Source organism: Lutra lutra, chromosome 4 (genome assembly GCF_902655055.1).
Source record: "Lutra lutra chromosome 4, mLutLut1.2, whole genome shotgun sequence".
In the NCBI taxonomy this organism is placed as follows: Eukaryota; Metazoa; Chordata; class Mammalia; order Carnivora; family Mustelidae; genus Lutra; species Lutra lutra.
This window is the reverse complement of record NC_062281.1, coordinates 170745193-170761434: the sequence shown is the minus strand read 5'-3', so window position 1 is coordinate 170761434 and position 16242 is coordinate 170745193. Positions and strand designations below refer to the sequence as shown.

Genomic DNA, 16242 nt, shown 5'->3' with positions numbered 1-16242 from the left:
ATGTTGAAGAGAGAGAACCATGATTTTTATTTTAAGATTTTATTTGTTTATTTGAGAGAGAGAATGAGAGAGAGAGAGAGAGCAATAGAGGGGACAGGGTCAGAGGGAGAAGCAGACTCCCCACTGAGCAGGGAGCCCAATGGTGGGATTCGATCCTGGGACTCTAGGATCAGGACCTGAGCTGAAGGCAGTCGCCCAACCAACTGAGCCACCCAGGCGCCCGAGAACCATGATTTCTAAAGTTAAAATTAGAATTAACCTTACTTTATCTCTGAAAATTATGCTTTGATTAAGAGCAAAAATGTATGAAGGCATCAAGTAATATATTGGCAATGAAAGCAACAGCCTTTTGCACTGTTCACTTACGTGTTTATTGCATTTCTTGGTTGGTGTTTGTACCATCATTTTAAGGTATGTTGATTCTTAGGTATAGTGTAGAAATATCAGTATGCCTCTTAAAGCAATGACTAAGCAGGAAGACCAGGAGTAAAAGCTGACCTGGCATCATGAAGTTTACTTGCAGTATCAAATGAAAATATTGTACTTAAATTGCTTAAAATAACTTTAATTCTCGCGGCACCTGGGTGGCAGTGGAAGGCAGTGGGTTAAGCCTCTGCCTTCGACCCAGGTCATGATCTCAGGGTCCTGGGATTGAGCCCCGTATCAGGCTCTCTGCTCAGCAGGGAGCCTGCTTCCCCCTCTGTCTGCCTGCCTCTCTGCCTACCTGTTCTCTCTCTTTCTATGTCAAATAAATAAATAAAATCTTAAAAAAAAAAACAAAAACAACTTTAATTCTCCTTTCACGATGTCTTACAGCTTACTTGAATTTAACGTTAACATATACTCCTATCATTCTTTACGAAGGAGGTTTATGTACTGATCACATCCCCTGTTACACACAAATTTTTCTTCTGAACTCATTAGTTAGTATCTCTTATTGGGTCATTCCCATGAGTATACTACAAGCTGTAATATTCTCCATCTTTTAAAAACAACAACAACAACAACAACAATTCACCAGAAAGTAAAAAAATAACAAGGAAAACAGAACAAAAATATAAAGTCAGAAAGAGTCTTTACTGCAGATTATAATCCAGTTTCTGCTTATTTTCTTTATTTTAGAGCAAAATTCTTTTGGAGAGTTTTCTGAACTTAAGGTTCCCCACTTCTCTCTCCTCTCTCTCTCTGTTGGGGTCAGCCCTCTCCAGTTTGCACACTCATTTTTCCACTGATAAAGCCCTTGTCAAGTTAGAAGTTCATTTCCACATTACCAATATTAATAATCATTCCCGATCTTCATTTTATGTTTTATCTCAGTAGCTTTTGTTATGGTTGCTCAGGCCTTTCTTGTTGAACTACTTTCTTCACTTAGCGTCTTTGACATCAGTCACCTGGTTTTCTTCTTGCCTCATTGGCTGTTGCATCTTAGTTCCTTTTCCTGATTCCCTCCTTTCTACCAGATTTCTAATGTTGAAGAGGATGTTTTAGCTCTTTTCCATCCATAGTAAATAAATTTGCTAGGTGTTTTCATCTAGTCCCATTAGTTTTAAGTACCATCTTTTCATTGATTTCCAAATATACATGTCATTGCTTGGCAAGAGCCTCTTTAACTTCTCTTTTTTTTTTTTTTTTAAAGATTTTATTTATTTATTTGACAGAGAGAAATCACAAGTAGGCAGAGAGGCAGGCAGAGAGAGAGGAGGAAGCAGGCTCCCTGCTGAGCAGAAAGCCCGATGTGGGGCTTGAACCCAGGACCTGGGATCATGACCTGAGCCGAAGGCAGCGGCTTAACCCACTGAGCCACCCAGGCGCCCCTTTAACTTCTCTTTTTAATGTACGTCCAGTTTGAAGTTCTCGAAATTAATAAGGCCAAGATCAAGTTACCCTTTTCCTGTCTGTTCCTCCCTTAGTGTTCCCATGTCAAGAAATGATACCTTGTGTTAACCTTTGCTTCTTTCATATCTGACCTCTTATACATCGGGAAATGCCACAGACCTTTAAAACATACCCAAATCTGACCGTTTCCCCACATTCACTATTACTACCCTGGTTTTAGCCACCAATTTTTCCTTGGATTACTGCAGTTGTCTCATAACTATTCTTTCTGCTTCCATTCTTCATTCCCTGTAACATTTAACAGGCTTGAAGAAGTCATACTGAAGCATGTTAATCCTTCAGGATCTTTTAATGACTTCCTTTCTCACTTGAATATATTGCATTTTTTTTTATGGTCTGCAAATTCATAATAAACCTATTCTCTGGCTTTTTCTCTCTTCTCATTTTTTAGCACTCTTCCTCTCACTCATTCAGTTCCAGCCATATGGTCCTTGCTTTTCCTCACATATGCCAAGCATGTTCACAGTGTCTAACAGCTAGGAGTCTTCCATGAGAAATTTATGCTTTCAAGTGTTACACTTGGTTTTGTGATTCTCAAATGAATGTAGTGTCATGTAGATTTAGGCTGTGAAAAACAGAAGCCATTTCTTTTGTTTGATTATTTGGGCTTTAAGGATGAGTAGAGTTCTTGTCCAGTTAATTACATGTCTTAATATAACTAGTACTTATGTTTTAACCTCATTAAGATTTGTTCAGCCTACAGATCTCTTGTGTGATAACTAGCAAAATTTCAAATTCAAATTAGATGTTTTATTAAAAATTGTTGTCTCTGAAGAAGCTTTAAATCTCAAGTGCATTTTCAAATAAGGGTAAAAAATTTTTTTCTATAAATCATAGATATATGTGCTTCAAAACTCAAGATACAAAAGGTGTGCTTTGAAAAGTAGGTGCTCTTGGGGGCGCCTGGGTGGCTCAGTGGGTTGAGGCCTCTGCCTTCGGCTCAGGTCATGGTCCCAGGGTCCTGGGATCGAGCCCCGCATCAGGCTCTCTGCTCAGCAGGGAGCCTGCTTCCTCCTCTCTCTCTCTGCCTGCCACTCTGCCTACTTGTGATCTCTTTCTGTCAAATAAATAAATAAAATCTTAAAAAAAAAAAAAAGAAAAGTTGGTGTTCTGTCTTCTAGCTACCCAATTATGATATTCATAGAAAATCAATGGAAGATATTTTTATATATAAATAATTATACATACACATAAATTTTTAAAAGTAAATCAGTGATATCACTTAGATATTTCTACTTAATTAACCTGGGAAACTCCTATAAAACTACCTCATTCTGTTTTATGACCACATAATATAATATTGTAGGTATGTCTTGTAATTAATTTACCCCCATTGATGAATAGATGTTTCTAGTCTTTACTGCTATGAATGTTTTTTTCATAGTTCTCTTGCAATATTATATCTGTTGGTCTAATAAAACATTGTATGCTGACTCTACTGGAATTAAAAAATGAATAAAGATTACATCTGTAGGATAAAATCTTAGAAGTTGAAATGCTGGCTCAAAGGTATTAGTATATTTAAAGTATCATATATTTATCTCCTGGTTCTTTTATTAGGATTGCACTAGTTTATATTCCTGCCAGTAGTATTGGATGGTAGCAATTGGAACTTTTTTTTTCTTCCAAGGGCCAGATAGTAAATATTTTAGGCTTTTCAGCTCACATATGGTCTGTGTCACAAACTCTTCTTTGTATATATTTTTTGTCTTTGGGCCAAAGTCTGGCAGCTTTGGCCTACATCATAGCTGCTAGGCTGTTACCAAAACCTTTTGTCATTACAAACCTGCTATGTGAACATGGTATCTCATTGAACTATTACTTTGCATTTATATCTTTCATGTTCCTTTTCTGTGAAATGTTCACTCAAATCCTTTTATATGTGTATTTGGTTGTTTCTGTTTTTACTGAGGTATAAGAATCTTATTTAATCTTTTATTCATTAGAGAAATGACCCTTTCTCATAGAATATACGATAAAATCTTTTCAACCACTTTAATCTTTTGATTTGCTTTGGGTTTTCTTTTCCTTAGGAATTATTATTATTTTTTTGGTTTTACTTATTTTAGGGAGAGAACGAGAGAGTGCATGAGTGGAAGGAGGGGCAGAGGGAGAAGGAGAGCGAGAAGCAGAGTGTGGAGCTTGACTTGGAACTTGGTCCCATGACCCTGAGATCATGACTCAAAATCAAGAGTTGGATGCTCAGCTGACTGAGCTACCCAGGGACCGCTAGGAATTTTTTAGTCACATTTGATCTGTTAATTGTTTTACTCAATAAATTAGTTGGTTTTTTTTAAGATTTTATTTATTTATTTGACAGAGAGAGAGATCACAAGTAGGCAGAGAGGCAGGCAAAGGCGGGGGGCGGGGAGCAGGCTCCCCACTGAGCAGAGAGCCCAGCGCAGGGCTTGATCCCAGGACCCTGAGATCATGACCTGAGCTGAAGGCAGAGGCTTGACCCATTGAGCCACCTAGGCACCCCAATAAATTAGTCTTTTATTCTAGATTTTGTGTCATTTTTAGAAAGACTTTTCCTTAGTTTAAGACTTAAAATAATTTTTCCATTTTTTATGTCAGTATTTTATTTTTAATGTTTTTTCAAGATTTTATTTATTAGAGAGCAAGAGAGAGAGAGCGCGAGTGCACTTGTGAGAGTGCACTAGTGGGGGGTGGGGCAGAAGGAGAGGGAGAAGCAGACATCCTGATGAGCAGGGAAACCCAGTGCGGAATTTGATCCCAGGACCATGCGATCATAACCTGAGCTGAAGGCAGATGCTTAACCTTCTTAGTCACCCAGGCGCCCTGATTTTTTATGTTTAAACATTAAATACCTCTGGAAATTATTTTGAGAGCAGTTAAGGATCCGCTTTTTCCAAGTGGTACCCTTTTCTTCCACTACCACTACATTTAAATGTAGTGATTTTGAAAGTTGCTTGCAATATTACTTTTTACTATTGACTTCTCATATACTAATACAATTTGGATTAAGCTGCTGGCCATATGAAATGCATATTCTTTCATCATGAACTGTTACTGAGCATGTGCTATGTGGTCTGGTCCTAAGGATAAAGTGTTGTTGAAGGCAAGAATATGGTTGCTTCCTATATGTTCATGTAGATGTCCACAGTAAGAGATGTTGAGTGTTGGAGTAGTGCCATGTGGAGAATATTGGAGAGATATTAAGTAGTACAGTTGATAGAATTTGTCCAGAGGGAAGGAGAATTGGACTGATTCTCTTTTCATAAGCAAACTGCTCTCTTGGTGATGCTGTTAATTAAGTGACAGAAATATAGGAAGAGTTTTAGAATGGGAACATGATGAGCTTGGTTTTAGAAGTACTACGTTGGAGATCCCTGGGGTTTAGAGGAGCTAGGTGAATGTAGAGATCTGAATCTTGGAGGAAAGGTGTAAGCTAAAGTGCTTAGGAAGTTCACAGCAAAGGTGAAAGCTACGGGGGTAAATTAATCAGTTCCGAGTGTATAAAATGAGAAGACAGCTGGCATATTGAGGGCAACAACAGAGGAAGAGGTAGTATGAAATAAGTTAATAGACTAGTTAGAAAGATAGGATGAAGTATAGTGTCATAGAAACTAAAGGCCTTTATTTCAGGAGGCATATGCCACATGACAATTGAAAAAAATCAATTGGATTTGATCATTAGGAAATCACTGAAGATCTTAATGAGAGCAGTTCCAGTGCGAAGTTGGGACCAAAGTTGCATTAAGTTCAAAGGATTAATGACTGGGAGATGAAGTAAAAACAAACCAGTGTAGACTTTTTTCTAGAGGATTGACTGTGAAGGAGAGCTGAATAAGGGCTGGGAGATTTTTTAGTTTTATTTTGGAATGCGAGAGATGTAAACATGTAGTTTCAAACAGTAAATAGTTTTTAAATTCTGGCTTGGATAAATTTTATTCTCTATGTTTAAATATTTACTGTTGTAAACATTACCTGCTGTTTTAGAGTTAAACCAGAGACAGTGAGACTTTAAGACCAGAGACCTGGGTTCTAATCTCACTTCCCCCAGAATAATCACTATAATAATTAAAACTATCACTTTTCTGTTCCTTCTGTGTATCAGTCACTGTGTTAAAAGGCCTTTTATAATACTATCATTAATCCTCACCACAAATTAATCTCCAAGGTGAGTATTAAACTGTTTGATAGATAAACCTGAGAGTTTACTTCTCAGGATCACATAAAAGATTTTTAGTGATCACACTATCATTCTAACACAGATATGTCTGATTTTGAAGTTGGTTCTCTCTCTCTCTCTCTCTCTCTCTCTTTTTTTTTTTTTTGTATTATATTGCCTCCTTTCTGACCCAATATAGCTTATCAAGTTTTAGGTCCCTGTTTCCTTTTCTGTCACATTAGGGAAGTCGTATCTGTCACACCTGTATCAAAGTACTAAATGAATACTGTGCTCTTATTTTTCTTATATTTTGTTTGAAAAGAAAAATTATGTATTTGGTTAAGTACCAGACAGACCTTATAAATGTGGTCATCTTTAGCACTATCGTTTGTCTAAACAGTATTTTACTTTTTAAGGTGGTGGTATCATGGATACAGAAATGTCTGAAGATATAGACCACAACTTAACTCCTACCCTTGACAGCATGTCTTATGGAATGCCGAATCAAACAGGATCTGAAAATTCATTGCTGGATGAAGATGATTATTTTTTGAACTCTGGGGATCTTGCAGGAATTCCAGTCGTTGGTAGTGACAATGAGGATGAACAGGATTTTAGTTCAAAGGACAATCTTGTTTCTTCAATTCATACTGATGATAGCTTGGAAGTAGAGAGAAGAGTCACACAGCATGAATCAGACAATGAAAATGAAATACAAATTCAAAATAAATTAAAAAAAGACTTTCCTAAACAGTTTGATCAGGTTTCTGTCTTTAAGTCAATACGGAAAGATTTTAGTCTAGTAAGAGAAAACAGCAAAGAGACATTTTCTGGAAAGGAGAAAAATAGAGACCTAACTTATCATGAACGTGAAAAACGGTTGGATAAACCCCATAAAGAGTTGGATTCAAGGTTGAAAAGCAGTTTTTTTGATAAAGCAGGTAATAATTGTTGGAATAGAGCCATAAAACACAATAAATAACGACGTACTGATAATAGTATAACTTTTATTACTTGTGATGCTAAGCGAAATATGAATAGTTAAATTCATTGTAAGCTTGTCATTTTTCTTTTATCCTTGTTCTTTGCAGAGTGACTGAATTTCTCCCAGTAACTTTTGGTAATGGTAAAAATGATTGAAAAATAGCTCTAAACCTCATTTCTCCCTTCCCTGGTTGCAATATTTTGATGAGAAGGCAAGATACTCAAGTCACCTGTTCATTTTCTTTGGTTGAACATTGGAACCTGAAGTTGGATTTAACTTCTTTGTGCTGTAAGCACTAATTCAAACTGCTGTCCCACAGATTAGTCCAACTTAGGGAGGGTTTTTCTACTTGATAACATTTCTATTGTATGTTTTAGAAGTTTCTCTCTTGAGAAGAGGCCCTCTCTTGAACCTCTTTGCCCAGTATATCCTATACTGTAGCTCCAGTTCCATTCTTGAATATGTCACATATTTTCCTATTTCTCTGCCTTCTTTTCGCCCTGCTATTCCATTTGTCTGTATGTCCTTTTCTTTCTTTGTATATATGCCTGTAAGAGTACGTCTATCCAATAGTACCTAAGTCAAAAACCTCTTCTACTCTGTAGTCATCCCTAACCTCTCTACATGAAGAATGAATTATTTATCTGTATTTCCATAGCATTTTGTTTATACTTCATTATTTGTAGTCCTTACAGTATTATACTTCTGTATTTGTTTTGCCTTACTTACTAGCCTAGGAGTTTATTGAGAACCAGATTGTGTCTTATTCATCTTTGTATTCTTGGGGCCTAACCTGGTGTAGGGAAAATAGTAATATTAACAAATGTTTAATAGATGTGAAGGAAAGCAAGGTATAATATAACAATCCTTACATTTTTTCTGACAATGCTGGGAACATATGGTAGAAAGAACAAATTAGTATCATTAAAAAAGAACAATTAATTTATGTATCTATTATGTACCAGGCTGTAAAGGGTATAGTATATTTTTCATTATATATTACTCTATATATATTTGATATTCCTACAGGGGATAAATTATGAGGGTATTTTTCCTCAAGGAACATAATGTCTAGTAGTATAAGGGGTAAATCAAGTAGTAGAAGCATCAGTGACCAGTTGAATAGCATAAGATTTAATTTATAATTAAAGACAATGGCAGAAGATTTTTTTTTACAAGATTTCTTTCAAAGAATTGAAACAGTGCTTTAGGTGTTCTTAGAAAAAAGCTGATTTTTTAACTCAGTGGTCAGTGAAGATTTATAGAGGACAGGTGGATTTTGAACTGAGGAGAATCTGGAAGACTGTATAGGGATTAAGATAGATAGCTGGGCCTTGAAATGATATTAGCAGAAATGGACAAGAACAAACACAAGTAGTTTTCAGAGCATAGTGATTAAAGTAACACTTTATTTAGGTTTGAGCAAGGAAAGTGTAAGATGAGGCTAAAAGTAAGATGGGGCCAGGCTTTTGAGTGAAGCTATCTTTTGGGTATTTGGGGGACCCATTTCATTCTAATAAGCATCTTTATTGGACAAGAGAGGTGATTATCAAATGACAGCTTTTTAGGTCACTCTTTATAAGATTTGTTATTCATGTACATGTGTTTGTTTTTTTTTTTTTTTCCTTCAATAGCTAATCAAGTTGAAGAAACATTACATACCCATTTACCACAAACCCCAGAAACAAACTTTAGGGTAAGTTTTCAGTGTGTATGTAGATTGCTGTAACTGTGGCAAGTGTCAAAGTTTTCTTTATGTCATTTTCTAAACTGTAACTATATGTGTTAGGTAGAGCACTGGTTTTTAAAAAAATTTGCTTTATTATTTGGTAAGGACATCTTTGAAGGTGTTCTAAGAAGCTTCAGATTCTAGTTTCTTTATTGTATTTGATATTTAGATAGATCACATTTACTTTTAGGCATAGGGACTCTAAGGAATATCCATAGAGTTCTTCATTTCCAATGAGCTTATCTTTGGGTGTTGAACCTGAAGAGGAATAATTTTTAAATCTGAATATTTATTAATCCTTTATATTGTGTTTTAGGATTCCAGCTATCCATTTGCCAATAAAGAATCCATTGGTTCGGAACTGGGAAATTCCTTTGCATCAAATATTAGAATTAAAGAAGAACCTTTGGATGATGAGTATGACAAAGCAATGGCACCACAGCAGGGACTACTAGACAAAATAAAAGATGAACCTGACAATGCTCAAGTAAACATTTCACCTTTACTTTCCCCTTTCTTTTTTGTTCCACACATGAATTACTCATTTGAGAGAGGAAGTTCCTGATTAAGAAGTGAAGTAGTTTGTTGACAGTGTGAGAGGAGACTTTTAATGAAAGTTGAGGTAATTTGAATTATCTTGTGAGAATAATGCTAAGGAATCAAGAATTATATGAAACTTTTCCTGAGTAGTAATTTAGGCTTTTAATCCACTTTGTTCTTTAATACCACTGTTGTGTGATTTTTGCAGTTTCAGTGCAGGACTAGAGAAAGTGAATCTTCAAGGATTTGAAGGTGATAAGCAGGCATGGTTGAAGGTTTATGGTTGTTCATGAGTTTATGTTGTGATTGAGTTTCTACAAAGTAGTAATAAGCCTTTTGCAGTTATTGCTAATGAAGTACAAGCTCTATATGGATTTAAGGGTTGTGGGGGAGGAATTAATGGATAGGTTATCTTTGAAAGAGTTGTTGTAGAACCAGTTAATTTGATCAGTGGATAGAAGGTAAAGGAGGCTTTGGTGGGTGAAATGGGATTCCAAATTTCAGACTTGTAATTAATCAGGAGAATCAAGTTCTGCTATTTCAAGACTGCTCTGGAAGTAAAAGTTTCAGAGATCTTATAACTGAAGTCCTGAAATCAGTGAAGATATCTATGTAGTTAATGATGCTACAGTAGCTAGAATAGAAGAAAAAAATTATGTTAGGTGCCGTAATCATTTTGGAGTATATGAAGGGGACTGAGCGATGAGTACACCAAGTCAGTAATTATTTGAGAGTGTCTATGTTTTACACAGATGGCATTAATTTAGAGGCTGAGAAGTAAAGGTAGCATGAGTTAGTTATTTCTCTGAAATCACATTTGATCTGGAGAAAGGTTATCTTTCCATATATCTCTTTGGAGGGCTGAGAATGTGAGAATTCTGTAGAAGAGGTATTTTCATTCAGTTGTCTGTAAGCACAGTTTCCCAACCTTGGCACTATTGACATTTGGGGCCAGATAATTCTTTGTTGTGAGGGGCTGTCCTGGGCATTGTAGTATTTTTAGCAGCATCCTTGGCTTCTACCTACTTGATATTAATAACACTTCCCCGCCCCCACCCCAGTGTCTCCAGACATTGCCATATGTCCCATGGGAGTAGGGGGCAAAATTGTCTGCTGTTGAGATCCACTGTTTTATAGTAAGGAGTTGGAAGAATAGATACTTTGTATGAATCAGATTGATACCCAGTTAAGCAGGAATTTCTTGGTGTTCAGTGGAAGGTAGCTGTATAGGATAGTGATGATAAAGATGTAGGAGCTAGATGGTTATGAGTGTGGTGGCAACACAGAAGAAGATGGCGGAGTAGGAATATGAAAATAGTTACATACAGGAAGGCAGAATGGAGATCTTTGTTATCTGAATTAGGGTTAAAGAAATGTACTGGTAATCTAGGAAAAGTTCATGTGGCACTGTATGGTTCAGAAGAGTACAAACTTATCTGTATATAGGGAAGATTTCCTGTCTCTTACTTGCCCCAATGTGAACATGGGAAATTCATAAGAAATCATAATACTGGCAGGGATCCAAAGGCATCACTTTCTCTCTGTGACCCAGTGGTATTTTCCTTAGGATGGAAAGGCAGTTATTGCAAAGACCAAATAACCTTCAGGGAAGAGTGCATCAGGAAGGATTATTTGTATTACTTCTTTTAAAAAAAACATTCAGTGGTCTGGGAATACCAATAGGATGGAATTGTTAGAAACACCTACATTTTTATATTCTATTCAGAGAGTACTAATGTGTTATAAAATGACGAATGTGAGAGTTCATCATGATTACAGGAAAGAACTTCCTCAAAGGCTCAGCACCTGATTGATTGGACTCTTCAGAACCAAGCAGGAGTGTGTGTAGGTCCTGGGCATAAGGTCCAGAGTCATTCTTTACCCTGACACTCTAATAGGCAGTCCCAGGATTTTAGTAAACCTAGGTTAATAAACCTAGGTTTTCTCTGAGAAATCCTTTCGGTTATTACCACATCAATTCTGTGGGACCAGACCTTTTATAATTCTTCTAGAGATCCCTCTGGGGACCTTCTGTTAAGATACGTGGTCTTTCTTTTCTTTTCCCTCTTTCCTTACTTTTCCTTCCCCCTCCTTCTTTCCCACCCCTTTTCCTCTCCCTTCATTGTCCTGTTCTTTTAAGGTATTTCTCTGCCATATCATTGGAAGTCTGTATTTTTTGCTGTTCAGTACTGCCTAATGCATTATCACTCTTATTCACTTCCCATAGACTGGAAAAGGGAGTTCCAATGTAATAATCTCTAAAACAGTACTGTTAACCTAACTCTCATAATACTGATAGGTTTAATGGTTGTGGTCACGCTTTACTCTTGACTATCAGTTGCTAGTAGTAAACTTTTCTCGTGATTTAGTAAGATCATAGATTTAGCTCATTCCCCCTTTGTCAAACCTCCTTTGGATTTTCTCTTTGCTTAACTTGTAGTTTTGTTTTCAGCTCACTTCCTAATTCTCCTTTTTACATAATTCATTTTGGTGTTAATTTCATTGATTTCCATACTTTCTTTTCTTTCCAAAGTACCTAAAGTGCTGAAGTGTGTGCCTATATATTTAAAGACTTCTGCCCATTTGTTCTTGTTTATTTCTTCAGTTATGGTGTTCTGGGTTCAGTTGTCATTCTCTTGCCTCTGTTATTGACATAATATCATTTGGCCTTCCAGTTTCATTTCTTTGTTCAAATTCCCATCACATGTTACTATATTTTCTATAATAATTTTACAGGTATAGATGCTTTTATGTGTACCACGCTGTTTCATCTTTCTTACATAAGATGACCAGAGTAGGTGATAATTAATTCCATTCGTAAGTGAGGGAACTGAAGTTCATAAAGGTTAAGCTAGTTACTCAAGGCCATGTGGCCAGGAAGGAGCCACAATGGGGTCATAATCAAGGTCTTACTATTATTAGTCTGACAATCTTTATATAAATAAAAGTTGTATCATTTTTAAAAATGCCTAGAGAAGGTTTTAAATAGAAATTTTAAAGAGCCAGAGACCTCATTTTTCCTTTTCCCTTTTTCTCTAGGTTCTAAAAGTTTGAAATTCAGTGAATACTACATTTAAGATTTTTTGTTCTTTTTGCTCATAATAGAAAGCTAATTTTAATCTCATGTTAAAGTAAATGGATTAGGGTAGGGAAGCCAATCAATTATCAATAATAATGAGTCATATAGTTTTAGGAAATGGAATGCAATAATTAAATGTTGTGGCTTTCTTTAGGTATGTCAGATTAACTTGGCTGAAGGTGTACTGGGTCCTTCATTTCCAAAATACTGTCTTGGGGTACTGCTACAGGTCTTCCTTTATTGTAAAGGGAAGGTAGAGCTATTGATAAAGGATTTTTTTGTTTTGTTTTGACATCTGCTTTTCTACTTCTGAAAGCCTTTGAGTTATCAGATTTTCACTTCTCAAGTTATTAGTCATTGTTTATAATTAAAGGTTTATGAAGTTAGTCATTATTAGGGGGATACTGACATAAACATGATTCTGCTTTGAAGGCATTCTGGGGTGTATAAGTAGAGTACTTAAGATATGTACTTATTTTACTATGTTACAGAAGTAATATGTACTTGAGGCTTAAAGAAAAATCAGAAGTTTGGAATAATTGTCATAAACAGTGAGAAAAGGAGCTGACTGGAGACCATTAAAGTACGCCAATGAGTATTAATTTGGGGGGAGTTTCCTGAGATTAAAAAATTTTTTTTCTTCCTTGAAATTTTCTTTAATATACTATATAACGTAGGAATGTCAGGATGAGTCAGTATTAGGAAATCTTTTAATATATAACTTCAACTGGTCAAATAAGAGTATATGGGTGGATATGTAGATGCAAAAAGACATCGTAATTTACTATTCATTTTTCATAATAGATACTCTTGCTCATGGTAAGGAAATATCTACTTCAGATCAATAACAATCATTATTCAAGAGTAAAATGATGGAAACCTGTTAATAATTACTAAAAGAACACAAATTAATGCTGTCAGCATTATTATTTAACTTGTTGGATTTTTTACCTGGTACATGTTAAAGAAATAGAAGAAATGGAAAAGGGGAGAAAAATTATCATTGTTTACTAGTAAAGATCTATTAGGGAATTAATAGAATTCATGGAAGTTTAATGAAGTAGTTGAATTTTAGTTATATGAAAGCAATATTTCTGTAAATCATTGTTTCTCAGGTAATATGAAAATATATAGTATTCCCTTTGGCAAAGCAACTTTAAAAAAGTACTTAATGTCAGGTAAAAGACAATAGAATAGAGAGATTTTTTAAAAATGTAAGGTATTAGTGATTCCTAAACTAAGAGAGAGTTTCGGTATAATACTGAAAATATCAGTAGGTCCTGATGTTTTGAAGAATAAATAGGCATGTATGCACACAGACATAACATGTGTGTTCTAAAAAAAGTAGGCTGATAATGGTGGACTATTAAATGGTTAGACCTATCCCAATTAGGTTTATTAGGATAGTGTGATATCCTAAAATTAGGTTGATAACGGGGCGCCTGGCTGGCTCAGTTGGTAGAGTGTGCGACTCTTGATCTCAGGGTCGTGAGTTTGAGCCCCATGTTGGGGTAGAGTTTACTTTAAAAAAAAATTAGGCTGATAATGATACAGAATAGATTGCCACAAGACATTTTTAAACAGTTTGGTATATTAACAGTGAATGGAAGAAATTCAGTAGTTACTCAGAGAAGGGGAAAAAATGCCCTTTAAACATCAAAGTAAGTAAATCCCAGGTGGATTAAATTAGGAGTTGGCAAATTCTCAGCAGCACGCCGAATCCAGCCTGCTTTCTTTCTGTTTTGTTTTTGTTTTTCTGCACACTGTTCTTGTAAATAAAGTTTTATTGGATCATTGCTGCATTCATTCATTTACATATTGGGAGTACTTTTGCTCTACCAGGGCAGAGTTGAGTAGTTGTGGTAGTATGGCTTCCAGGGCTGAAAATATTTAGTATCTGGCCCTTTTCAGATAAAGTTTGCTGACCTCTCGTTTAAAGGACTATAACTTTATAAGAAATCAAAGGAGTCACAAAAGTAAAAATTAGATTTTTGGCATAGAAATGAAAACTTCATTACATGAAAAATTTAAAAAGTAAATATCGAAAAAATGTTGATAACATGCTACACAAAGTTAATATTGGTACATTACAATGCTGTTTTTGTAAGTAGATATTACAAAAAGAATTGCAGATTGAGACAACAGTGGAGAAAGACTTTTAAATGGCTTTTTACACAAATTGCTAGCATAAATCTAATTAAAACTTTAAAAAAAACTGTCATTGTCTATCAAGAACATTGACTGTGTTCCTTTTTACCTAGTAATTTCACTTAAAAAATCCTTTCTTTAGAATGTAATGCTAAGTATGAGAGTATGAGTATTCACAGAAATGTTCATCATGGTATTTCTGATTATACCAAATGTTGGGAAACAAGTGGACTGACATTGGGTTATGGTTATATATTCTCAGTGTTATGTAGGACCATTAAATTGGAGACTGAGGCCAAAGGAAAAATCAGTAATACTGATCCTGTCTTTATTTATATAAGTTTTCTTGTTTTGTTCATCATGGATTGTACATTTAAAAAATAATGCATTAAAATATTTATCGTGATTACTGAGATTTTTGGTACCTTAATTTTGTGCCTGAGGAAGGTTTCTCACTCATCTAATCCCAGTCTCATCCCTGTGTAATCTGATATGTCTATTAAATCATTTATCTATCAATATTTCTCAAATGTGAGTAATGCACCAGATACCTCTTACCACAAAAAAGGAGGTTATATTGGAGTTGTCTGAGAATTCCAAGAAAAAGAGGTCTGCTGGGGTTTTGCAAGTTTCAACGTGATAAACAATGAGTGAAAATAAAAGTTAAACCTGCCACTTATAGATTTCACAGTGAAATAATATAATTGTAAAAACAAATAACAGCACTGAAAACTTATAGTACAACTCAGTTATATGTGGTTATTCATGCTGAAAAATGTTTACATTCACTAAAAAAGTCATTGAAATAAATACACATTTTAAAAAAGTATTCTCTCAGAATTCTCAGACTCCCTAGAATACATCTGCAGACCACAGGGTCTTGGAATCCAGCTTAAAAAACACGGATGTAATAATAGCCAAATGTTCAGTTGACTCAAGTGATCAAGAAATCATTTTATTAGAATGATATATTCAGTTTAATTACTGAATATAGTATGATATATTCAGTTTAATGAATCTACTATGTAGAAAAATAAAGCCTCTGAATACAGGAGGGGAAAAGACTGGAAAGAAATATACCAAAAGAATAACAGTGGTGGTTTTGGTGTAATGGAAATCTGAGTAGAATTTTTTCCTTATTTCTGCTTGTCTAAATTTTGTATAGTGTGTATTACTTTTATAATAGATAAACAGCAACTTAAAATACTGTAATAAGAATTTTCAAAAATAATTTAAATTTCAAGTAGTGCTACAGACTGTAGGCTAACTTTCACTTTTTACCTCTTTCTTTCTCAGCATATACAAACTGATTATACCCTTATTGCAATTATAGTTTGCTTGCTATTATTTCTTACTAATGGTAATGTAGTATGAACATTTCCTCCCCGCTGTGTAGCCAAAGAAAATGTGTTGAATGTCTGGATTTCTTTATATACAGTGTATTTCTTCTTTTCTCTAAGTATTTATTTATTTATTTATTTTCTTTTTTGAAGGAGTATAGTCATGGCCAACAGCAAAAAACTCAAGAAGGGGAATTGAAGATTAGTGCTGTCTTTTCAGTCAGTGGCAGTCCTCTTGGTAAGAAACAGAACTGAGTAAATGCATCATGTTTATTTATTCTGACCAGTATGATAAGAAGAAGTATCTACTTGATTAGTAAACTAGGCAGTTCTCTGCCCATTTAGAATGGCTTTAATTGTATATTACATAATTAGTTTTGGATTTCAACA

General features: G+C 35.1%; 1 protein-coding gene across 12 annotated transcripts in view; it reads left to right on the top strand.

The window, feature by feature from the left end:
- The window catches only part of ZMYM4 (zinc finger MYM-type containing 4), a 122571-nt gene that overhangs the window by 55146 nt on the left and 51183 nt on the right, over nt 1-16242 (top strand). For 9 of the 12 annotated variants that reach the window (XM_047724764.1, XM_047724763.1, XM_047724757.1 and 6 more), the window contains 4 exons: nt 6448-6972; nt 8651-8712; nt 9062-9232; nt 16006-16090. In XM_047724764.1, the coding sequence (XP_047580720.1) occupies nt 6448-6972; nt 8651-8712; nt 9062-9232; nt 16006-16090 (843 nt within the window). Of the gene's footprint in view, nt 1-6447; nt 6973-7122; nt 7305-8650; nt 8713-9061; nt 9233-16005; nt 16091-16242 lie in introns of those variants that run through there. The other 3 variants (XM_047724768.1, XM_047724767.1, XM_047724766.1) reach the window with 2 other exon arrangements.